Below are 25,989 nucleotides of genomic sequence, written 5' to 3'. Positions count from 1 at the left end.
CCCTCTGACACATGAGCTCCCGGGCCCTGCGTTGGCTCTGGCCTTCCAAAGACAATGTCTTAGAGCAGCGATTTTCAACTGGCGCGCCGCAAGAATTTTTTAAAACACGTAATACCTGACTGTTGAGTCAGGGGCACTGACCTCTTTTCCCTTCGATTGTCAAATGAAAAAAAAAAAATGACAACAGCCAACACAACAAGAGGAGTCCGGTGCGAATGAATCAAAATTATACCTATATTTTTGTCAGCTCGGCAAAAATAGAACGTATTTTTTGATGTGCTGCGGAACGTTCATAATTAGTTTCCGTGCGCCACAAGATGGGAAGGCTGAGAATCGCTGCCTTACAGCAAAGAGAAATCGCCGTGGTGGGGTGCAAGCACCCCAGTTGCGGGGTCAGGGAGCTCTCTGAGTACCAGGGTGACCTTTCCTGTGCAGGGACTCTGCCTTCTTCTCAGAACCTCCCACCCCCACCTTTTCCAGCGGCAAAAACTGTGCCCCCTCCCCTCCAGGCCTGTGGCTGGAGAAATCAGGATGCAGGGAGGCAGGCCTCGGTCTGGCCTGGGAGTCAGTGATGGGCTCTGGAGCCAGGTCATCTATCAGACAGGGCTCTGCTCCCTGAGCCAGGGTGGCCTCCACAGAGACACCTCAGGTGCCAGTGCTGGAGCCCGTCGGGGGGCCCGGGGTAGGGGGAAGAGGAGGAGGAGGAGGAGGAGGAGAGGGGACTCCATCCCCAGAAGTCCCAAGGCTGGGGATGGAGCCTGATTCTACTGCTCTGTGATGCTGTGCCTCTCTGGGCCTCCAGTTCCCCATCTGTGAAATGGACTCAACTTACAGTGAGGACACTCACGGTACAGGGCGATCAGAAGACTGAAAACTACCTAATGCCTGAAAGGGTGGATTCTGGAGCCTGACTGCCTCGGTCCACAGCCCTACTCTGTTCTGCAGGAGGCATGACCCGGATGCAAATTATTGAACTACTCAGGGCCTATGAAACGGACAGCGATAGCACCTCAGGGAGTTGTCGTAGGGATGGAATGAGTTCATACATGGAAAGCAACTGAAGGGCGCCTGGCCCATTGTAAACACTTTATTATAAGTATCAGTTATCATACTATTGTCCTCTGGGAAGTAGTTGAAGAAACTGGCAGTTTTCTCTATCCTCACACCCTCAAGGCCAGGCAGGTAAGAGTGGGTCCTAATGCACTTATTGAGTGAATGAAGGGTCACCATGGGCAGACATTTCTGTGGGTCCCCAGGGCAGAGCCCGGGCTCATAGGAACAGAATTAGCAAGACAGGTTCTGGTTAAAGGGGAGGAGGAAGAGCTGGACAATGGCAGGGAGTGAGCCTCCTGTCCCTGGATGTGTACAAAGGTCTACAACCCTCTGAGGGCCAGCGCAGGGGACTTAGACCTCCCATGGGACAGCAGGGTTGGCATGGACAGTCTCAAAGGCCACACAGCCCCGAGTCATCCAAGCTCTGACCAAGTGCTGGAAAGTGGATTTTGCCTCTTTATTTGAACTCCATCTTCATCTAGGAATCACTGAGTTTGCACTTTTGGCTTCTGGTTTCTGGACAAGCCAGTGGGTGAAGGCTGTTAGACTTGGGAAAGAGAGAGCTTGGAGTCATGAGACCTGAGTTCAAATCCCGACTCTACCCCTTATAGGCGTGACCTTGGGCAAGCCCCTTTACCTCTCCGAGCCTGTTTTCTCATGATGTCTCCGTTAGAGGGAAGGGTGAGGATTAAGGGAGCGATGCAGGTAGAGGTCCTGGTATGGACTTGAAGCAGTAGCACATTGTAGTGATTAAAAGCACTGATTCAAATCTGGATTGAATCCTGGCTCTCACACCTAGCCGTACCACCTTGCACATGTCACTTAACCTCACTGTGCCTCATTTTCTCCTTTGTAAAATGGGAGGGAAAACACCAGCGTTTTCCAGGTTGGTCCTGGGTCTCTGGAAAGACCTAATCCCTGGAGTGGAGTAGAGTGGAGTGGAGTGGGGTGGGAGTAGGTGGCTGTCCAAGGCTCCCTGACTCCACCCCTTCCCCCACCCCTCCTGGGGCAGTGGTACCTTCTGCAACAGGATGATGGCCTCCTGAGTGTCGCTGTCCGTGGTAACCTTGAACACATGGCCGCCGGTGCCGCTCTCCTCCTTGAGGAGGTAAGTCATGTCCGTGTTCTCGCCCACATCCGAGTCCTCGGCCTTCACACGTCCCACGGCTGTGCCAATGGGGGCTGACTCCTGAATGCTGAACTGGTACATCTCTGTAGGGGATATGGCTGTGAGCAGGGATGGGGCCAGCCCATGCCCCAGCTTCCACCAGCTCTAGGGGAGAGGAGAGGGGGGGGCCAGAGGGGCTGGAGGGAAGTTAGTGTCTGCAAGGGGCTCCCAGCTTAGCCAGGAAGGTGCTGGGAGAGGCATAACCTCTGCAGAAACTGAGAGACGGTGCAAAGAGGAGGGTTGTAGATCTGTCCCTGGGCTTTTTTGCTGATTAATTTGGGAACGTGCCTGCAATTCTTTGGGCCATGGCTTCCCCATCTGCCCAGTGAGGGCAAGAGAAGAGAACTGTGGTCAAGGCTAAGGTTCTGGAGTCAGTCCTGGCTGTGTAATCCTGAGCCTTGAATCCCTCATCTGTAGAATGGGAATAATAATAGTGTCTTCCTAACCGCATTGTTATCCTAATTAACTTAGGTGACAGCTCCTGGAAAATGCCGAGTACAGTGCCTGGCACAGGGCAGCTTCTCAATAAAACGGAACAAACTGTGTTAAAATGGTGGGGCTTTATGTTGATTTTTCTGTTGACACTGATTCCTTCATTCCTACTTATTTATTGAGCAGCTATAATGATGTCCTAGAAGCAGTTTCAGGCCCTGGTTACAGGAACAAGCAAAACAGACTAAAGTCCCGGTTCTCACAGTGTTTTCCTCTTAATGGAAAAAGAGAGGCACTAGACAAGCACAGCAGGAAGACCCATGGTATGTCAGATGCTGATGGGTACTTTGGAGAAAAATGAAGCAGGAGGTAGGGATGGGGTTGCTGAGGAAGGTGTGTGTGATCTAGGAAGGCCTCTAATGAACAAAATAAACTAACGAGCAAAACAGAACCAGAGACATGGAAACAGGGAACAGACAGACAGCTGCCAGAGGAAAGGGGGGAGGGGGAATGGTGGGAATAAGGGGAAGGGACTCATCAAAGAACATGTATGAATGATCCACGGACACGGACAATGGGGTGGGGATTGACTGTGGGAGCCGGGGGTGGGCTGGGTGGAGGAGGGCAAAGGGGGAAAAATTGGGACACCTGTAATGGAATAAACATGAATTTTAAAAAAGAAAAAAAAAAGAAAAAAAGAAAAAAAGAAAGCCCTCTCCAAGAGGATGACATTTTTGCAAAAACCAGTCAAGTAGATATTTGGGAAAGAGCATTCCAGACAGAGGAAACAGCAGGTGCAAAGGCCCTGAGGCGGGTGTGCTGCTGGCGTGTTTGCACACTGGCAAGATGACCATTGTGGCTACAGGGGCGAAGCAGATGGAAAACCAGAAGGAATGAGGTCAGATGGAACGAAATGGCACCCTGCCCCCCTCCCAGAGCTGAGGTTGAGGAGGTGATTTGCAGATGAAGCAGGGGTTGTGGAGGTGGGGCTTATCCCTTGGAGTCCCCACACAGGCCTGGCTACCCCTTGTGTGGGCTGTGTGCCTCCGATTCTTTCTCACTCAGTAGCTGGGGGCAGGGTTCTCTCTCTGAAACACAAGCTGATCACGCCCTCTCCCTGCTGTAGCCCCTTGCCTAGCTCCCCACTGCCCTGGGATGGAGTCGTCTAAGCCCCTTGGCCGGCCCTACAAGGAGCTTGCTGCCCCGCTTCTGCTGGCAGCTGCAGCCTCATCCCTCCCCAGTCCCCGACTGCCCCACCCCAACTCTGCCTTCAGCCGGGCTGAAGTCCCTGCGACTCCTTAAACGTGACTTGCTCGGTCTCACCTGCAGGCATTCCCCCTCTGTGTTCTCCTCGCTCCCTTTGCCTCCTCATTCCCACTCCCCTTTTAGCCTCACAGGACGTGTCCTGCTCCAGGAAACCTTCCCAGACCTCCAGACTCCGCTCCTGTGTGCCCAGGGCCCCCAGCTCACCCTAGGGTGAGGGTTACTGCAGTTCCCTGATGCGGTTTACTCTCTATTTCCATCCATCCATTCTCACGTTATCCCTCCCTCTCTCTCCCTCTCCCTCTCCTGGAAGGCAGGGACCCCATCTCTTATTCATCAGGCATCCTCACTGCCTGGCGGAACACCAGACTGTCACAGAAGCGAAACTTGTGAGGGACCAGTGGGTGAGTGAATGAAAAGCAATATACACTCACCTGATTAACACAAATGAAAGAACCTGACAATACCAAGTGCTAGGAGGATGTGGTACACCGGACACGTGCATGTCTTTATGGGGCAGACAGTCTGGCTTTATTTAGTAAAGCTGAAGATATTTCAGGAGCCAGCTGTTCTGCTCCACTGTATACACACTGAGAAATGTACCCAAAGAGGCACTAGGAGATGTGTGACAGAGTGCCAAGCAGTATCCTCCATAACGGCCTCAGATGGGTAGCATCCCGAACACCCATCAACAGCAGAATAGGGAAACCGTGGACTACTATACAGCGATGAAAATGAATGAATCACAGCTACAAGCAGCCGCGTAGGGTTTCACAAACATAATATTGAGAGGCAAAAAAGCAAGACAAATACTTCACATGGTATGAATCCGCTTATATAAGGGTAAAAACAGATGAAATGAAACCCTGATGTTAGGTGATGCGCACACAGGTGCAGGGACCCTGAGGAAAAGCAAGGAGGTGAAGACTGCAGGAGCAGAGTCCGGTCAATCCCGGAGGAGGAGCGGGGGAGAAGTTATGGCCAGGAGAGGGCGTGTGGGCCGCTTCTGGGGTCCTGATGGGTGGCTAAAGGACTGTTTGCTTTACACTGATATTTTACACCTGTCTGTTTGTGTGCTATATTTGACAATAAAGAAATGTTAAAAATAAATAAAAAATGAATAAACAAGAGTTTTCCTGGGGCCCTGGCGTCTTTTCTCTTGTCTGCCCACCCCTCCCAGCTCAGAGCTGACACAGAGCCTGGTGCAACTGGGCAGAAGACTGGGTGCTCCCTCCCCTTTACCTGATGCTTTGAAGCTTCTACATAGTGGGCGGGGCTGGGGTGGAGGAGTGGTCGGAGGGCTGGCTTCTGTGCCAGGCTCCCTGGTGCCGTGGAGCTGGCTCTGCCCACCCAGCTCCTTGTCTGCACTGAGGCGCTAGGCTGCAGTGACGCTTAGCTCTCAGCTAAGGGATTGGATTCCCTTATCTCGAGGGGGTCAGTCCCCTGTGGCGGGGCCTAATGTGAGAGCAGCAGACCTTGAGTAATGACTCGCCTGATAGGAATCAGCCTGGCTCCCCACAGCATTTAGTCTCTGCCAGCCTTGGCGGCTGCCCTCCCCCACCGCCCCCCCTAAACAGCTCTCAGCCTGAGCCTGGGACAGAGGGGCTGGCGGGGCCCATAGGGAGGTGGGGGACTGGGCCTGGTGACCCCCATCCACTGCTGTGCCAGGAGAGGCAGAGAGTAGAAAGACCTCATATTCAGAAGCACAGAATCCTGCCCTCCAGGCTCAGAGGTGGAGGGAACGACCTGCCACTCCAGACCTCAGCTTTGCCAGGCACAGTGATGGCCGGGGTAAGGCTGCAGCCTCTTTCTGGACATAGCCCTATGTCCGCACCCTGTCCCTTTGCAAGCTTGAGTCAGTGGCAGATCCCTGGGGTGTGTCCAAGGGCCGTGAGGGGCTGGGTGGGTGGACAGATGGTGACTCACCATCAGCAGGAAGCAAGGTGACAGGTGGGAAGGTAGCCATGTTACTTGGATGTATGGAAAATCAGGACCTTCCCTGCCAGACTCATGATTGGAAGGGATCTGGGGTAAGTGGCTGGCTTGGGTGGGTAGACAGACAGATGGGTGTCCCTCTTTCAGTGGGGTCAGTGGGTGGCTTGGATGGGCTCACGGACAGACACGTAGGCATTGCCTCCTTCTGGGAAGGCCTTACGCACTCTGTGGGAAACGGGGCGGGTTGTCATTGACGTCGGTGACCACGATGGTGACAGTAGTGGAGCCCGAGAGGCCACCCAGCTGGCCCGCCATGTCTGTGGCCTGGATCACCACCTCGTAGCGCTCCTGGCTCTCTCGGTCAAGGTCAGGCACAGCTGTCCGGATCACACCTGTGAGTGAGGGAGGGTGAAGCCCAGGATGCCCACATCAGCTGCCTACGGACATGAGACCCCTCCATGGGCAGAGGCTGGCTCATTCAAGTTCAGGAGGGGAGTGTAAACGACAGAGCCAGGGCATCAGTACCGGTACAGGGCGCTCAGCAGCCACAGCACGTACATACTCAACACCTGTGCTTATACAGATATGCTCATAGACTCACACAGGTAACACACACTCAGCACTCTGCACACTCACGCACAGTAACCTATCATACACACACACAACCAGGCTCATACACACTTTCAAATATACACATGATATATACAGACACACTAACACACCCCTACTTTTAAACACACACTTTCAAAAACACACTCTCACATGTACAAGCATACACACACATCTGCACACTCACACACAACACAAAAGCAACAGAATGGACTATTTGGTTTACTAAAAAGAGGTGCAGGGACTGGAACCTGCCCCTGGGTGACCCATCCCACTTTTGAGGCCTCAGTTTCCCCAGGTGAGGGCAAACCCTGATACTCCCTGTGGGAGCCTGGCCCGTGTCTGCCTGATCATCTCTCTGTTGGTGGCGCTCAGCCCTGAGCCAGGCTTGGAGCAGCTGCTTGGTGAGTGTTTAACAAAGTGAACCGGACTCAGCCCCACACTCAGGTACACTCGCTGTGGAGTCACACTGACCTGGACACACACGCTAGGTATATCTCATACACTTCCGTGCTGCATACATAAGCACACATATGTGCTCACGTACACTCATGCACACTAACACACCCCCCTCCAGGATTACATCATCCCCCGGCCTGCAGAGCCCCAGCCCCTGGCCCCCAGCCTGGCCACAGATTCTCTGTCCAGGCACTAGCTAATGGCGGAACAGACAATCCTTCAAGCTGTTAATGGATGCGGGGGGTGGAGGGGCTGCAGGAATGGGGTTACTGCAAGATGAATTCTGCTGAGGGGAAGGCTGCATTCTTGTCTCTCTGCCAGGGGGAGACGAAGGTGGAGCGGGGAGTTGATGAGGCATTCAGAGCCTCCCCCCATGACTCACTCCAACCTGCCGAGCACCAGGTGGTGACAGGTGGTACCCAGGGCCTGAGCACCAGGTGGAGTCATGCACCAGCAGCCCCATGATGCGCCCCATAAAACCCAATCTCTGAGTCCTGATGTCCCCAAGCAGCCTCCAGACTCCAATAACAGCAACGGGATGGGAGAAGAGGCTGCAGTGTGTGTGTGTTTGCGTGTGTAGCTGGGGGAGCCGGGGGGTGGCCACCTAGGGGGTGGCCGTGCTTTTGTGGGACCACATGGGGAAATGGCCTGTATACTCTTCCTAGCAAGGGTCACCAAGATTTTTTGGTAGGCCCTCTGCTGACCCCTCCACTGCCAGAAAGGGTCTCCCCAAGGAGAGGGGGGTCTTGGAAGCAGATGAGCTTGGGATCAATCCCAGACCTGCCATTTCGGGGCCATGTGACCTGAGTATACCCCTTGACGTCTCTGAAACTCGGTTTCCTCATCTGTAAAACGGGACGACCGCAATCCTTCCCCGAGGAGCAGGATTTCTCCGCCTCTGTGCTCTGGGCGTTTTGGCAGGATGATTCTGCCCACTAGACGTCAGTGGCAGCACCCCACCCCCCAGTTCCAAAAATGTCTTCAGACATTGTCAAATGGCCTGGTGGCAAAATCAGCGGAGAATCACCGGTGCTGAGTTTCATCTTATGAGAACTGTGTGTGTTAACCACCGTCACCGACACCGATGTGCCTGCGCTCTGTATCCGGCACTGTACTAGGCACCTACATGAAACGTCTCGTCCAATCCTCTCACCCCCCTGTGACGAAGGTGCTGTGATTGTCCACACTCTTTGGATGGGGACACAGAGGCACAGAGTGGCTCAGCACTCGCCCAAAGTCTCACATGTAGGAAGCGCCCAGCCAGGATCCAAGCAGGCACCGCGGAGCCCAAGTCACACCGTGCTGCTGGCACGTCGTAAAGAAGGAGGGTCCCTGCCTAGCCTGCCTGTGTCCCCTGCCCCGTCCACCACATGGCACAAGGGCGGAGCCTGGGCCCCTGACAGAGGGATGCCATTTATGTGGTCCTGTCTCAGCCCCTGAAATATTCTCCTTGCTCTTCGCGGTCCTAATCAGGCAAACCATGGTTTCAATCATGCAGCAGGTCCTGCTTGACCTACCCCCCACTTCCTGTGCCTCGACACTGTGAGTGTGAGGGGTGCCCTTCTTGGGGGGCAGGACCCATGGTCTGTTAGCTGCTGAATCTTTGCAGCTGGTCTGTTAGCAGTTGTGGCACTGGACAGTGGGGACTGTACTGGGAAGGTGGGCCTGGCATGTCCCCTGCCTCAGTGCAGGGTTGGGGGGTGTGGAAGGAGGAAAAGAGCAGAAAGGACAAAAGAGGAGAAGATAAAAGATGAAGGTAAGAGAGGGAAGGAGAGAGAGAAGAAAGGGGAAACAGGGGAAGAGACAGGCGGAAACCTAGTGAGGGGAGGGAAAGAGACAAGAGGAAACAGACACGCACGCAGGTGGAGACAGAGGTGGGGAAAGGGGTGGTAAGGGACACGGAGGCAGGGAGACCTGGAGAGACAGAGGGAGAGAGAAGGGATGAGGGGAGCAGTGAGGCTGGAGAGAAATCTCCGCCCAGGAGGAGACAGAAAGAGAGGCAGATCAGAGGAGACTCGGAGACACCTGGAGAGAGACAAACAGAAAGAGTGAAACAGGCGTTCTCACTGACAACGGAGGCAGAGGGACAGGCAGGGGAGAAAAAAGCTGGGGGCAGGGAGGAAAGGAGAGGGCAGACGGACAGACTGACAGGGGAGCGGCTGCCAGCTATAGACAGGGGGCCCTGAGTGAACCAGGTGGAAAGGCAGAGTGGCGCTAATTCGCGGAGCGCTTGCCGTGTGCTAAGCTTTGTGCATGTCATTTTACATAGGGGACCTCACAGAATGTAGAGCGGTTGACGGTGGGGTCCGGGGCCTCCATGCAACCCCAGCTCTGAGTGGTGCTTGCAGCAGGTGCTGCTGACATCCCCGCCTGCGGGTGAGGAGCCTGCTCAATAGCCAGGCCTCCAGCTGGCCCACCACTCCCAGCTCCAGAGGGACTGGGGACACCGCACTCTTCTCTTTTGGAAACTGGTGCTAAAGCCTTGAGTGTATGATCAGATGCCATCTCTGGGTGACTGGGAGGTGGGTCCCCAGAGGCCATGGTGCATCTGGGCCCTGCCTCAGGGTTACACTCAGTGGTAGGTTGCTATGGTAACAGCTCCCAAGGGACCACAGCTCCCGGAATCCGCACCATGGGTCATCTCCTCCCACATTGACTCTGGCTGGGGCCATACTACTTGCTTTGGCCAATGGGACCTCAGCAAGTGTGACAAAAGCGAGGCTTGCTAAGCCCTTGTGTGCCGGGGACCTGTCCTCTTAGAACCCTGAGACCATCACACTGTGAAGAAGCCCAGAATGAAAGGCTATGGAGGGAGAGGGCCAGCCATGCCAGCTGTCCTAGCTGACTTGCCAGCTGACTGCCACCATGTGCTGACCCCAGAAAACACACAGAATTATGACAAATAGGAAATTGTTGCTGTGTGAAGCCACTACATTTTGGGGTTGTTAGATAGCAGCAGATAGCTCACAGAGAAGTTGAGTTCCTGGGCCTGTCCCTCTCCGGGGCACGCTTGTGCAGCTGCACTTAGCAGGCATGTCAGCCGGCTGGGAGGCCCGAAGCGGCCTGATGTGCATGTCTGGCAGTTGACCCTGGCTGTCACGGGGCCTTCTCTCACCCCCGCAGCAGGCTGAGCTGGCTTCCTTACATGGCGGTCTCCGGGCCGTATTCCAGGAGAGAGTGTGAAAGCTTCAAGGTCTCATCTGAGAATTTCTAGAGCATCACTTCTGCTACATTCTATTGGCCAACAAAGCAGCCACAAGGCTGGCCTGGATTTAAGGGGTGGGAGGAATGGCAAAGCCATTTTACTCTGAGGCCAGTTTGGGGATGGGAGGAGTTGACGGCATATTTTTCTACCTAGTCCCCACTCCGCCTCCTGATGCCGGGAGAAGCGTCCTGTAGGCTGGTGCACTTCTAGCGGCCTGGGGTAGAACTCCTGAATCAGCCTATGAAATTGTCCTTGAAACCTTCTGGCTCTGCAAATTCATCCACTCACTTATTAGTCCCTTATTGAGGGCCTACTAGGTGCAGGGGCTACGGAATCAAATCTGAGGCAGTGCAAAAAGGAAGGACTTTGGAGTTGGACAGCTATCATTCAAGACTTCTTTCCACCTCTTACATGCTATCTGACCTTGGGGCAAGTTCTGGAGTCCCCCTGAGCCTTAGTTTCCTATTCTGTCAAATGGGGATACCCAGCTGGTAGGGCTGTCGGGAGGTGAAATGAGACAAAGCTTCCAGGAGCAGGTCTCACATTTTGGCGATGGCTCGCTGACTCCCCCTCCTCAAGTCCTGGGTTGGGTGCCCATAAATAAGTGCCATGAGGCAGAGATTCATATTGGCCTTGTCCATCATCTTATCTATAGGACCTGGCACATAGTAGGTGTTCAATAAGCATTTTTGACCACCTGACTTACCCCCACAACCTGTCTGTCCCTCCTCCCACTTAGAAGATGCTCAACAAAGGTCAGTGTTGTTCTCTCCTGGGGAAATGGGCATCTCTGGGCCAGGCGAGAAATTTCAGCGGATGTCTCAAAGTCTCTGCATGAGCCTTTATTCTTGCCGGGGTGGCAGTGAGTGGGGCTGGTAATCAGAGCCTGGCCTTGGTGGTCCCCTGAAGCTTTCCCCTCACCCATCACCCTCCATTCCAGCTGTTGTCCTCATCACCTCTGCTGTCCCCTCCGAGTGCTGCAGAAGAGGCCCTGGAGCCCAAGTGATGCTTCATTAGCCCAGAAATGCCATCCCTGTCCCCCTGTGGGGGGCTTGATGGCAGGCCTGGCCTTTAAAACATGCGTTAATTCCTCCTCTGGCACTGGGCCTCGTGGCGTCCCACCCCTCCCGTCCCTCACACCTTCCTCTCAGGCCCTGTCCGGCTCTGTTCCCTGCTATCTGCACAGCGAGAACAGACTGTACCTCACAGTAGCTGCTAAATATAGCCCCACATCAGTGGAATATTCCTGGCTGGGGAAATGGAGCTGGGGCTGGGAAAGGCACCTGGTGGCTCCTGCAGTGGGGCTAAGGGCACAGGGAGGGAAGTGTGGTCCTTCCTAGGAAATGTCCACAAAGGCCCTTTTAGGCTAAGAGAGTGGAGGGACCCTAGAAGAAGGACCCCACTGACACATTCGCCTGCCTTGCCTGGTGCCCACTCTCTGGCTTCTTGGGAACTAACTCTTTCTGCTCTTCCAGGCTCCTTGGCTCCCCACTTGCCCCTCCCTCCAGACCCTCTGCGGTGGGGGATGCTCTTCCTTGGAAGCCAGCTGTCCTCCTCACTCTCTTGGAGCCTGATTCTTTATCTGCCCACCCCTGCCACCTCCCAGACTCGGTCCTGGGCCCTCCCTTATTACTGTTTTGTCTCTTCCTCTCCTTCCCACCGAAAGCTGATCAACTGTAAGGGCCCCACCTCCTCGGGCTCCATCATCATTGTCATCATCTCCTTCACCCCTTTGGCTTCCCTTCATGCACCAAGCATTGCGCTGAACACTTCACACACTCACAGTTTCCTCGGCCTGAAAGCTCTCTCCTAGATGCTGAGTGGCTCCCACCCTCACTTCCTTTAGGTCTCAGTCCGAAGGTCAGCTCCCCAGAAAGGCCTGTCCTGATTTCTTCCTCTAAGTCTCTCCCCTTATCCTGCTTTATGTTTCTGCCTAGCACGCATTGCTACTTGACATTCAGGTGTACGTGTATATGCTTGTTTTCTGTATTCTTGGCTCCATGAGGGTAGGGTCTTGGATCTGCCCACTGTCATATTCCTAGAGCCTAGAACAGAGCTGGGCACATAGTGGGCGCTCAACAAAGAATTGCTGAATGAATGAATGAACTCTCCCATTGCATCCTCACAACAATCACGTGAGATGGGTATTATTATTCCTCTCACGCGCCTGGCGAAACCAAAGATTACAGAGCCCTAACCATTCTCGGAGCTTTAAGCCCATATTTCAGACGGCCTGCTAGATGTTCTAGGTGTTTCTCCACATTCCTCCTTCTGTTTCTGCAGATGGTGCCCCTTCCCATCCCAGGCCCCAAAGTTAGGGACCCCTGGATTCCTCCCTCAATTTGGTCCCTTGTATTCATCTAGGCCCCCAAGGTTTGCCCTTCTCAGGATCTCGCTCTCAGCCCTCTGACTCCCTCCTCAGCACTCCAACGAAACCTCATACCCAGTCCTACATTATCTCTGCTGCCCCTCCCAACTAGATGAAGCAGCTTCAAGAGTCTGGGTGGATGCCAAGAAGGGGTGCAGGCTTTGAGTTTTGTCCCTCGGGACTCTCTACTGGGCACCCCAGTTGCCTGGGCCTCCCTGAATTCAACCCCTGCCTCTGGGCCATGCGGTACAGCAGCAGCCTGAGGGATCTTGTTAAAATGAAAACCTGAGCATGTCACTTCCCTGCTTCAAAGTCATCAATGAACCCAACGTGCTGGCGGGGAGGAGGGGCACCCAGCCCCCTGGTGTGTGGCTCTTAGGAGAGCAAGCTGGCACATGCTGGCATTATCTACCTAGATCCCAAGTAAGTGCACGTGGTCTTTGATCCAGCCTTTCCACTTCCTGAAAATAAGCCTGCAGAAAATGCTCCCACAGACACACCAAATGATATATGTATGAGGTTATTCACTGTAGCATTGTTCGTTGTAGCAAAAGATTGGAAAGAGCATAAGTGTCCATCAACAGGGGACTGGTGAAACAAATTTTTGTGTAGCCACCACAGCTGTTGAATAAAAGAATGGGAAAGCTCTGTATGTACTGATATGAAATAATCTTCAAGATGTATGGGTAAGCAAAAAAGGCAAGCAGTGTGTATGGTGTGTTATAGCTACCATTTGTGTGAAAAAAACCCAAAACAAATCCATATACTTCTTTTCTTGTACATGCATAGAATGGCTCTGGAAAGATACACGAGAAAATTACACTGGTTGCCTTGGAGACCAGACTGGGTGAGTGAGTGGGGGCGGGGGGCTGGGAAGGGGTAGAGAATTTCCACTAAACACCTGTTTGGACTTTTTGAATTTTGAACCTTGAAATACATTTTCTGTTTAAATAATAAGTTAGTTTTCAAATGAGTGACTCTAAGATCTGGTAAGCTATACACACCGAGTAGCTGTCTTTGGGGCTGCAATTACTGGGGGGTGGAGGTAAGGAGCATCTTCTTTCTTTCTTTTTCTTTTGAATGTTTCTTTAATGTTTGAATGTTCTCTAAAATGTATTCGTTTGGCAATGAGGAAAAAGTAAAAATATTGTATGTAAGAACATACGATCATAACTGTGCTCATAGACTGGACTTCTGGGCCCCTCTCCAAACAAAACAAAAGAAACACACAAACAAAAAACCAAAATGTAACTCCACCCAATACCCCTCCATCCTCCACTGCCCTGAGAATAAAATCCAAGCTCCCAGACCTCGCTTATGCCGGGTGCATCAGGCCCTCGCCAGCCTCTCCACGTCACTTCTCAACACACCCGCCTCTCCCGTCCTGAGTTGCTTACAATTCTCCTCATGCCTCAGGATGTTCTCGTCTTCCAAGTTTTGCCTGCACCATGCCCTCTGCCTGGAATGCCCTTCTCTGCATCTCCATCTGACCAAGACCTTCTTATCCTTTGGAGAAGCTGCTACCGCCTCCCAAAACCTTGCGTCTTAAATCTTAATTGCTACGCGCATAAGCCTGCCCCCCTGCCCTCACCCGACTTGAGCCCCATTACAGCAGTTGTCCCCTCCTCTCCCGGGGACTGTGAGAGCGCCAACCCTGGAGCTGGCAGCTGCCCCCAGCTGTGCGACCCCCAGCCAGCCACTTCGCGTCTCTGAACCTCGGGCGCCTCCTTCCGTCCTCCCTGCCACTCTGGTCAGGCCCCTCCAAGACTAGCCAGGTTCTAACCTCAGAGTGAAGGGGGACCCCGTGGGTGGGGGTGCCGCACCATCGTTCGGTGACGTTGGGGGAGGGCAAATAAGCAAAGAACCTTTCTTCCCTCATAGTCCATGTTCCTGTCTTTGCGTCAGAATTTGAACGGAGCCCTCACTGAGGCTGAAAAGGTGCCCTTCACCAGCCGACCTCCCCCAAATTACACTTATGACTCGCCCGCCTCCATTTAGGTCCAAGGACAGGGGGCTGCTTCGTGCACACCTCCCAAGTCCTTTCAGAGCACCCTTAGTGGCCGCCTCCTGCCTTTGTTTTTCTGCCAGTCTTGCAGGGGACACCACCACATTCTTTTGTACTCCCCTCTTCTGTCTGGCTCGACCCTTGGGTCTCCCGGAGCGAGCAAAATGCTTCCGTGTGCTGTCCTACCCTCAGCACCACGTGGAAGGCTGAGAGCAGACCTCTGGTTGCTGTCCTCGATCCACAGCCCACCCCCTCCGGCCCCGCCCTGCAGCCCCGCCCCCGCTACCCCGCCCCCCTTGTGGCCCCGCCCCTCACCGGTCTTGGGGTCCACTGTGAAGTGGTTCTCTCCATCCAGCACACTGTAAACCAGTCGAGCGCTGCTGCCATACGTGGGATCATCCGCATCTGAGGCCATCACCTGCATCACCGATGTGCCTGGGCCCAGGGGACCAAGCAACACAGGGGTCACCTGAGGCCGCTGAGCTCATCCTTCCCACCTCTCCCTACCCCTGAGGAAGCTGGCAGAGGAGGCCCAGGCTGGAGGTCACGGAAGCCAGTCCTTTCACAGTCCCCATCCCCACACTGACTCCCACCCAATCTGCTTCCTGACCAGGGGCCTTCCTATTGACTGGCGCAAGAACGAACCTGAAATCAGGTCTGGATTCAGGTCTCCCTTCCGCGGCTCCCTGCCCAGGCAATGGAAGGCGGCCTCTCTGAATCTCAGTTTCCTCTTCCGCAAAATGGGGAAGACTCTAGTCCCTGGTTCATGAGGGAATGCATTCTGAACTCCCAGTGCAGAACGGGCTCAGGGCAGTCTCTCAGTGAGTGGTGGTCACGGTCATGTTCACCAGTTAAGATCATGACAGTCAGCGTTAGAGATGAGACTGGAAACCAGGTACCTGATTCCCAAAGCAGGGGTCCTCCACCCACCCCAGCCCCTCTGGCTTTCTCAAGGGAATTCTGCCTCCTTCCTCCGCACACCCCTCACCCCCTCACTTCTTTCATCCCTACCCCACCCCCATCCTGCCACAGGACGGGGGAGTGGGGGATGAGGGGGCAGCCCAAAAGGATGACCAAGTTCATTGGGGCTCAGAGGCCAGTGTCTCTTGGGCCCTGGGGAATGGGAATGGCAGTGCCCAACTTCCCCTTTGGGAAGTAGCTGGCTGTGGGCCTGGTGCCCTCCTCGCCCCTCCGCACCCCCTGCCCAGATGGGCCCTGCCCCCAGGCACACACACTTCTCCTCATGCTCTGCACGTAGGCTGCTGGGGAGAGTATAAATTGGATAAAAGTCCATCAAAGAGCGGCAATTAAGTTATTGATTTTTGACGCTGCCTCATTAAACTGGGAGCTTCTCTCAGCCTGTCCCAGAGATGGCTCTAATTTGACATCATGTTCAATTTGACAAAAGCGGGGCTTGGGACGTGAGGCTGGACAGGATGGGGGTGAGGGTGAGAGTGGGGGAGGGGCTGAAGGGGGGCAGGGAAGCCATGTGGTCTATGTGAATCTCTTCAGAAAGTAGGGGCCTAGGCGAAAGGTCCAAGAGAGAGCCTTGGGGGCTCAGGATATGACCCAAGGGGGTAAGGACTCAGACCTCACTTCAAGGAGATGCTCTCTCCTGAGTGCCCTGCTGCTGAGAGGGTGGGGCCAGGCATGCTGAGGTTCAGAGTGGGCCCTCCTGGGGCTGCTGGGGCGCTCCAGGTCATCAGGGCAGCGTGCAGGGAGGGGAGACCAGCTCACTGCCTGGCTAATGAGTGAGGCTTTGGAAATGCTACTGCAGCAATTCTGCTAAGCCGGTCTGCCGCCCGCCTCTCCCGCCTCCAGCCTGGGGCCCTCGATCATTCCAGACAGACACATGTATTTATTTTTCACTCTTTTGCATTTCTCATTTCCCTCTGGTGTCCTCCCTCCCATCATGAGCCTCTTAAACCTGCCCTGCAATGCGCCTCTCTCTTTGGTGGCTCCAGCTCCATGTCAACCAGAGTTTCCAGGAGAAGGGGAGGAAGAGGTTTGGGCAAGCACCCTCCTCTTGATGCTTGGTGCTCAGCGGTCTCCTGTTTAGGGCCAAGGGAATGATCCCAGGTGTCTCCACCCCATTATACGGAGAGAGGAGAAAGGAATAAACTATTGAATGCTCTTTACATGCCTGGCTTCACCAGGCACTTCTATTCATCATCTCCAATCCTCACAGTATCCCTTAGAGGCAGAATGGGTCCCTTATAATTAGAGGAGGGAATAGGCAAAAGAAGAAGTGGCTTGACTGAGGGCACAGACTGAGGAAGTGGTGGGATTTGAACTCAGGACTCTCTGAGGCCAAAGTCCTTTTGGGTGCAAGAGTCAGCACAGGTGCAGCGATTCTGGAGATGGTGGCCTGATGTACTGAATCACAATCAGTATGACTCTGCCACTTCTTTCCAGTCTGACCTTGGGCATACCACAAACCCCTCTGTCCCTCGATTTTCTCACTTGTGAAATTAGGGTGATAGCACTGCCAAACTCTTGGGCTCGGTTTGAGAATTCAAACAGATTTCCATTTGCAGCACCAAGGACAGTGGCTAACCTTTGCTACGGACTCAGTAAAGGCAGGTTGTTGTCAAATCAGGAGGTGCTGCCTGCCAGTATACAATGGCACAATCATGCCCCTCTCACAGACACGCTGAATTGGAAGAAGAAAGATACATAAAGCATGAGGCTCATGGTGGGTGCTCAATAAACAGTGGCTGTTGTAACTGTTATGAGAGAGGGTCTCCCTGTCACTCCCCTCTGTCTGATTCCGCCCCCCCCAACTCTGGGTAATGCACAATACCAGACTGAGTGACTCCCCAGGGATATGGCTTCTCTCTCTCTCTCTCCTCCTCCCTCCCTCCCTCTCCTTCTCCCTCCCTCCATCCCTCCCTCCTTCCCAGGGACTCCCTAGGGGATGATGGAGTCATTCCCCAATCTGGGATTCTTTATTGCAGCCATTACAGTTAATGCCAACATGAGGGGATGGTGAAGGGTCAGTGATTCACAACTGGTTCCCCAGGACCCACACCCCTTCCACCTTCTTCACAAGTCAGCAGCTCCCCAGAATTGACAGACAGAATGGTGCCGGGCTTGTGGCTGCTGGGGGACCACCTTGAGGTCATCCCTCCTAGGTCCAGCAGTTTGCATTTAACAATGCACTGTCACGTCCATTCCTTCCCTCAGCCCTCATGTCACCTCTGCGATGTGATGCAATGGTGTGCTGGTACCTGTTTAGCCATCAGCTCCAGGGGCTGGAGCAGCGGGGAGGAATACCCTGCTTTGTAGTGTTTGCTGAATTCCATGGTGTAAGATCTCCCACCATGGCCAATTTAAGCTACCAATGTGATATCAAGAGGCGCACCAAGCTCCTGAAAATCAATCCTTGGCTCTTGCGAGCTGCTACAAGATGATTCCAGTACAATCCTGCATTATTCCCATTTTACAGATGAGTAAACTGCTATGCATAGTGAAAAGTGAAAATGTGAATTAATGATGAATAATAATGAAACCCATCATTACATACCATTATTCAATGATAATGATAGATGGTGTTTATTCAATGATGACTTCGTGCTGGATATTGATAAGCCCTTTATCTTATGGAATTTATACAATAAAGCCTTGAAGTAAGCTCTATTAAGATTTCCACTTTACATATGAGGAAGTGGAGGATGAGCTAAGTAATGAAACACTTTGAGCCTTAGTTTCCTCCTTTGTGGAGTGAGGGCAATAGTATACGAAACTCTCAGGACTCTCACAAGAAAAATGGAATTCTATGTTCAGAACCAAGGACAGAGCCTAGCTAAACTCTTGGCAAGGAAATCAGAAGGGTAAGATTCAAACCCAAGTGGATCTGATGTCAAAACCCACATGTAAAAGGTGGGTCGATAGGAGTAGAAGTACACCGAAAGCAAGAGAACATTCAGAGAAAGGAGAGGGAGGGAAGGAGAGGAATGGCAAGGAGCTGTATTGGGCATTCTCCCTCCCCAGCAGCTTGTTCAAGCCCAGACTTCCAGAAGTAGAGATGAGCTGTTCGCTGCCCATGGTGCTGCGAGCCAGCCCTTCTGCTACCTGAGGTTACGAGCCAAAGTCCAGGTTGGCATGGTTGCCCACGTGATTCTTGGATGAGCAGGATCTCAGAGCCCAGGGCTCCTTGTGGACTGTTAGATATGGAAAGGCTGGTCCTGGGAGAGCACAGAAGCTGGTGCTTCTCAGCCTGGCTGCACATTAGAATCTCTGAGGAGCAATAAAATAAAACTGATGCTGAGCCCCAGCCCAGATCAATTCAATAGGGCTCTCTTGGGGTGGAGCAGAGGCAGGGGTATATTTAAAAGCTCCCACAGTGATTCTAAAGTGCATCCCAGGCTAAGAACTGATGCCCTAGACACAACCCCTGATTGAACTGGTGAGGAAACTGAGTCACAGAGAGGCTGAATGACTTTCCCAAGGTTACATCATTAGTACGTGGCAGGAAAAGATTCAAACCCAGGTCTGCGTAAGCAGCACTGTCTCTGTGCTGAGGCTGACACCCAGGAAGAAGCAGAAAGGATGATGCAGAGTCCCTCCCAGGCAAAACAGGCAGGAGAAGTTGGACATCCTGAGAGGAGATGACCCTCACACCTCCATGGACACTGTGGGCTTTGGCGTCACAGAGACTTGGGTTCAAATCACACCTTCACTCTGCGCCTTGGCCAAGCCTTTCCTCCTGTTTGACCTATTTCCTTGTCTGAAATTTAGGGGGGCCCATTCTGCCCCTCAGAGATGCTATGAGGATTCGAGTTGATGGATTCAAGAAGCCAGACATGTAGTCGGCACTCCATCAGAGTTATTCCTTTCTCCTCTCTCTGTATGGTCAGAAGGACTCTGTGCCCATGTCCCTGGCCTTGGATAGGAGATCCCTGGGCAACAATATCACAAGGAAGGGGCTCGCCCACCCCTCATCTCTGGTTTATCTGGGTGGTTCTGACATGGCTCGTCATGGAGCCAGAATTGGAATCCACGTCTTGGCTCCCAGGCCAGAATTCTTTCTTTTCTTGTCCCTTAATGCTTGCTATGTGTGGGGTTCAACTGAGACCCAAACTTGAGCTCCAGGACCCTCAGAAGAAGCCCCAGCTGGCTTAGGGAGGAGGTGGTGCATTGGGGATTAAAGATATAAATTCTCATTCCAGCCTTGTCCTTGGCTATGGCAAGAACTGTCTGACCTGACTGGGCCTCAGTTCCCCTTCTGTGAAATGGAGATAAGGCTTTATCTCTCCTGCCTCACTGGGCGAGGGAGAAGCCTTAATGAGATGAAAGAGATGAAACACTTTGGAAAAGAACAGAGCCCTCAAACGAGGTGACCAAGTGTCATTATTATGAAGATGTTTGTAATTATGATTATCCTGCCTCTTCCCTGCCTCCCTGCGCTGCCCTGCTGGGCCTGGGAAACCCTCGGCTCACATTTAGCTTCTCAAACATTTATAAAAAATGAGTCCCACCCCCTGCTGCTGCCAGAACTGCTCGGAATGCTTTCTATTAAAAATTAAAAACCACTTGTCGAGTCCCTGGGAATGCTCAGATTACACAGGAAACAAGCCCCTTCTCCAGCTCCCCCCTCACCGCCCCCACCAACTCCCTCTTTGATCATCACTTATAATGCGCTTGCTGGGCTGGCCTCCACCCCACTTCCGCTGCCCAGCCACGGCAGCCTAATGTAGATGAATGATGCACCGGAGATGCAGGCAAGTGGCTGCACTGGAGGGGGAGGTCGCAGGGTGGAGCGGGAGGAGGCAGGCGCAGCGGCAAGTGACAGAGAAAGAGGCACAGAGAAACGGGCCAAGAAAGTGGGCCAGAGACAGACAGACCAGGGACAGAGACTCAGAGAGATGCCCGGAGAGACAGCAGGAAGGCAGAGATACCCAGACACAAAGGGAGAAGTTAGGACAGAGACAGAGAGGAGGGGTGGAGAGGCAGGGCTACGTGGAGACAGAAGAAAAGTGGGGCAGGGACAATGTGACAGAGAGAGGTAGAAACACAGAGACGAAGTTGGAAAGTGGGGTTGTATAGAAACAGAGACAGACGGAGACACATAAAAAGCAGGAGGCGAGTGGGAGGGAGTGGGAGGGGACAAGGAGAGGAAAGGCGATTTTGGCTTGATGGGGTCAGGGCCCTGCTATGTCACAAACACTTCTCCTAACTCTCCAGGGAACTCCAGAACACCGTCCCCTCACTCTTCCTCTGCTCGTGGGTCCCAGCCATGGACTTGGCCATACAGACAGCTGTTGAGTGTGTGTGTGTGTGTGTGTGTGTGTGTGTGTGTGTGTGTGTATCCAATCCATCCCCTGCCATCCCAAATGGAGACCCATACACTCTTCCATTCTCTCCACATTTAAACAGGGTACTCTGGCTGTGGCTGGTGTGGTTCAGTGGATTGAGCACCAGCCTACAAACCAAAGGGTCACTGGTTCGATTCCCAGTCAGGGCACATGTCTGGGTTGTGGGCCAGGTCCCCAGTAGGGGACGTTTGAGAGGCAACCACACATTGATGTTTCTCTCCCTTTCTTTCTCCCTCCCTTCCCCTCTCTAAAAATAAATAAAAAATTTTTTAAAAAGGCACAAACAGGGTGCTCTGGTAAGTTGTCTGGCCACCTTGTTTGTTTGGGCAGTGATATTCTAAGTGTCTGCAAGAGTGTCCCTCTGCCAGTTGCAGAAAGCAAAAATATTTTTTGCTTATAATTCAGTCCCATTTAGCCACCGGATACCTACAGAGCACCCTCTATGTGCTAGACCCTTGACAGCAGGCTGGTGGCTTTGTCACCTTTGTACCCCCTGCCACAGTGGGCACAGGGCCTGGCAGAGAGAGTGTGCTCACGTGTGTTGAATGATTTGTTGATGGGAAGACAAAGAAAGACACAGATGTACTCCTTTCTGTTCAGACCACCTGGGCCGTGGGGTACTCCTAGAGGCCAGGGCCTCTGCTCCTCTCTGCCACCACTTCCCACCAGAAACCTCCCGTCCCGTCCCCCCATCCCCGCCCAGGGTGGTGAGAGCCAGTGCCGTTGCTAGGCAAGGGGATATTGCACATATAGATCTTCCTGGACTTTAATTAAAAACATCTTTAGAAGTTGTCTCTGCAGAGGCCAGCGATTGATTCCTGGCTTGGGCCCGAGGGCTGCTGAGCTACACTCTCTCTGACTGCAGGTGGGACAATCAGAGGCTCCCGGCCTGCTGCTGCCCTGCCCAAATGGGACCCTTGGGGACACACCACCTCCTGCCTTCCTCCTTTCCTCTCGGCCCCTGGTGGCGCAGCACTGGATTTAGTAATCAGCATGCTATCCCAATTGTATTTCTCCTCCCCTCTAAACCTCAGTTTCCTCAGCTGTAAAATGGGGGTGTCAACATTTAACCCAAGAGAGTTCCCGAGATGATGAAATGAGATTAGGGATGCGAAAGTGCTTTGCAAGCTGTAAAGTCTTTTGCCAGCTAAGGAAATGGTGGTGACTATTTGCCATGCATGCTGAGGCAAGTAGCCCAGGGCCTGGTTTCAATTTCTGGGTCTGGTTCTGGTTCTGACTCTGTCTCGCTCTGGAACCTCAGGCAAGTCACTTTCTCTCTCTCTGAATTTACTTCCTCCTTGGTAAAATGAGGACAGTAATATCCACCTTGCTTATTTTCCAGGATGGTTAGAATAAAGGGAAATAGCTCCATGAAAGCAGGGTTGGCTGATGGCTATTATTCAGTGAATATCCCAATGCAAACTCTACTATAAAACAGCCTTTTCCCATCTATTCAAGACGCTGCTAACGGAACACGTGGGAAAGTGGCTGTGGCAGAGTCTCTGCCCATTCCAGGCTGGTGAGCCACAGCTCCACGGTCCAGCAATGCCAATCCTACGGCATCTAAGCGATCACGTGCTCCTGCCTTCGCTCGAGCAGACATCACTAATCAGTCCTGGCTTTCTTCTCTGTTGAGCCTCAGTGAAACCTCAGACTCCTTAATACAGCCCCAAAGTCACTACCAATTAGAGCTGACACCAGAAATAAAACTGATCTGCCACCTCTTGCAGGTCAGGAGTCGCATCTTGCTAACCGGTGCCCCCCCACGTGGTAGGCACGGCTCTGTGTTTATCGAATTGAAAGCAACTGCTTTTTTTTTAATCCCCTTGGGGCTATATATCAAGTAGGTGCTAATAAATATTTGCTAAGTTGGGTGACTCATCTTTGCAACCCCTACAGGGCCAAGTACACGGGAGGCCTTGTATATAATGGGTGCTAATAAACATTTGTGGATTTAATTCAATTACTTATCTTTATATCCCCTGCAGTGCCCAGAATAAAGTAGTGCCTAATAGATGTGTGTTGGATTGAACTTCTCATTTCTGGATCCTCCACGGTGCCAAGTATATTGTCTTATACACAATGGGCATTAATAAGCCAGTGGAGTTGAACTGGGCACAGGAGCCCTATGAGATCCTCTCGCTGTACGCTGGTTAGGCTTGACACCCCAGGGAAGGGGTCTGGCTCCCCTACATCAAGAGGTTACCTAGTCCTACTCTTCTCTAGCAAAACTTACTCCCTTGTTGATTTCATCCTGCCTCAAGCCCTCAGTTTTCTCTGTCGGTGGATGACTTCCAAAACTGTATCTCTAGCCCCGATCTCACTCCTGACCTTCAGACTCAGAGATCCGACTGTCCTCCTGACAATTCCACTCAGATTCCTAGTAGACATCTCAATCTCAACCTGTCCAATCATGCATTCTGAATTTTGCACGGCAAACGCGCTCTTCCTGGAGCATTCCCAATCTCAGCAAAGCAGCTGCATCCGCCCAGTTGCTCAGGCCAAACGCTTCAGCATCACCCTCGTCTCAGCTCTCATGCCCACGTCCAATCCCTCACAAACGCTATTGGCTCCACCTTCAACATATACCCCTAACCCCACATCTTACACCCCCTACACTGACCCAAGCCACTGTCACCTCTTGTCCGTCCGCACGATTGCAGTTGCCCTCTCTCGAATCTCCCTACTTCCAACCCTGCCCCCTACAGTCTGTTTTCAACATGGTGGCCAACAGCCATCCTTTAAAAATACAAGTTGCATCATGTCACTCCTCTACTCCCAGTCTCACTCAGAGAACAACCGAAAACGTTTCGGTGGCTACAAAGTCCTAAGTGCTCCTGTCTCTGGTACCTCCTGCGATCTCCTTGGACACTCTCCCCCTCACTAATTCCTCTCCTCATCCACACTGACTTTCTTGCTGTTCCTCAAACATGACGAACACACTATGCCTCAGGACCTTTGCACCTGCTGTTCCCTCTGCCTGGAACATTTCCTCCAGCATGGTGGTTCTCCAAGACCGGTGGCATCAGCATCACCTTGGAATTTGTTAAAAATGCAAACATTTCTAGTAGCCTAGACCCACTGAATCAGAAACCCTGGGGGAGGGGGGTGCAGTGGGAGGAGGCAGCCATCTCTGTTTTAACAAGCCCTTCAGGTAATGTGGAGACACGATAAAGTATGAAAACCACTGTGCCACAGAGTTCCTTGGCTCATTCCCTTGGTTCTTTCAGATCTTTGTTCAAATGTCATCTTATAAAAAGAAAAGACCCCCCTGCCCCAACCGGTGTGGCTCAGGTCGATTCCCAGGCAGGGCACAAGCCTGGGTTGCATGTTCGGTCCCTAGCTGCGGCACAAACGGCTGGGGTGTGTACGAGAGGCAAGAGAGGTAACGGATCAGTGTTTCTCTCCCTCTCTTTCCCTTTTTCTCTCCCTCCCCCTCTGTCTCAAAATAAATAAATAATCTTAAAAAAAATAGCACTCTCCCAGCATAGGATGGGGAAAAACTGGGTTTGTAGCTGTGAGTACGTGAAATACAGAGTTCATTTTTGTATTATTATTTATTAATCATTATATTATTTTTCATACGAACAATTATAAATCCACTTTTACCCCACCCTGTGTAATTCCCAATCCCCTATTCTTCACAGTGCTTACGCCCCTGGGTGTATAATATATTGGTTTGTTTATTCCTTTCCTGTCTCTCAACCTGCTATGTCCATAGGCTCCCTAATGATCCCCAAACCTGGAACAGTCCGTGGCACCCAGTAAGCACTCAATAAATATCTGTTGCATGCCTTGACTGGTGTGTGGTTCAGTGGGTTGGGCGTCGTCCCACAAACCCGAAGGTCACCGGTTTGATTCCCGGTCAGGGCACATGGGTCGTGGGCCCTGTCCCCAGTTTGATATTTCTCTCACTCTCTTTCTCCCTCCCTTCCCCTCTCTCTAAAAATACGTAAATAAATCTTTAAGAAATATCTGTTGCATGAATGAAACCCCCTCAATGCTCAGAAGGGAACTTGGGGCCCAGAAAGAAGCAGGGACTTGGCCAAGGTCATGAGGGGCCAGGCCTCCTGACAGGCAGCTGCAGGACGAGCTGGGCAGCCTGGGCCCCTCCTTGGACGCATGGGGAGCTGGAGGCCCCTGGCACACTTCTGTTCCCTTTTAAGCCGTGAGTGGTTTAATTTGCGCGTGCTGCTGCCTTTCATGTCCCAAGCTGCGTCCCTGCTCCCTCTGATCTCCAAAGCTGCCCAGAACCAGGTGCTGCTTGTCGGCCCCGCCTCCCTCAGCCTGGATCAGGAGGCTCAGTAATTGTGACTGATGTTCAAAGCCGCCTGGAGTCTCCACAAGCACCCCGGTGTCGAATTTGCTTCCCCTTCAAAAAGTTGCTCAAATGAAATAAACTAATTTAATTTCTGCTTCCTCCCTCCTTCTCCTGGGTTGCCTGGCTTGTCTAAGCTGAGTCCGCCTGCCTGACTTCTTCCCGAGTGGAATGTCGGAGTGAGTGGGCTGGGAGAGGGAGGTGAGGCAGGGGTGAGACTTCACAGGCCGCTTCCCATGAAGCCGGGGGGGGGGGGGGGGGGGGGGGGGGGGCGGGGGGGGGCTGGCCCTGCCTCCTACTTTCTGGGTGACCTTGGACACATCACTCCCCTCTGAGCCTCAGTGTCCCCCATTTGCAAAATTGATTTCTAAGTACTCCTTGGACTCTGACAGTCCAGGCGGTCTTTGCTACTGACAACTTCCAAGTTCTTGTCTCTGGCCCAGACCTCTCCACTGAGCCTGTATTTTGAACAGCCTTTTCCAGATCTCCACTTGGCTGGCTCATCAGCACTTCCAACTTCGTGCGTCTGAAACCAAACCCCTGATTTCCCTCCATCCTTGAAATCTGCCCCGCCCATCTCAGCAAACGGAAATCCCATCGCTTTAATTGTCCAGGTCAAAATCTTGGTAGTCATCCTTGAATTTCCTTCCTCTCACGCTCCACATCCAATCCATTAGCAAATGCTTTCAGCTCTACTTTCAAAATCTATCCGTAAGTCGACCTCTTTTCCGTGCCCTCACTAGTCCCACCCTGTTCCAGCCACTATGATTTCCTGCCTCAGTAATTGCAATATTCTCCTTGATGCGCAATCTGTCTCTGCCGTCACCCCCTCCTCACTCACCACCTAATCATCACAG

General features: G+C 52.7%; 1 protein-coding gene across 1 annotated transcript in view; it reads right to left on the bottom strand.

The window, feature by feature from the left end:
- CDH22 (cadherin 22) overlaps nt 1–25,989 on the bottom strand; it is a 121,598-nt gene that overhangs the window by 31,004 nt on the left and 64,605 nt on the right. Inside the window, exons 4-6 of the mRNA XM_053926612.1 lie at nt 14,813–14,932; nt 6,076–6,243; nt 2,072–2,265 (exon numbers count right to left, since the gene is read on the bottom strand). Coding sequence (XP_053782587.1) covers nt 2,072–2,265; nt 6,076–6,243; nt 14,813–14,932 — 482 coding nt within the window. The remainder of the gene's footprint in view (nt 1–2,071; nt 2,266–6,075; nt 6,244–14,812; nt 14,933–25,989) is intronic.

The sequence above is a fragment of the Desmodus rotundus genome, chromosome 6 (assembly GCF_022682495.2).
Source record: "Desmodus rotundus isolate HL8 chromosome 6, HLdesRot8A.1, whole genome shotgun sequence".
Taxonomy (NCBI): Eukaryota; Metazoa; Chordata; class Mammalia; order Chiroptera; family Phyllostomidae; genus Desmodus; species Desmodus rotundus.
This window is presented reverse-complemented; position numbering and strand designations above follow the sequence as displayed.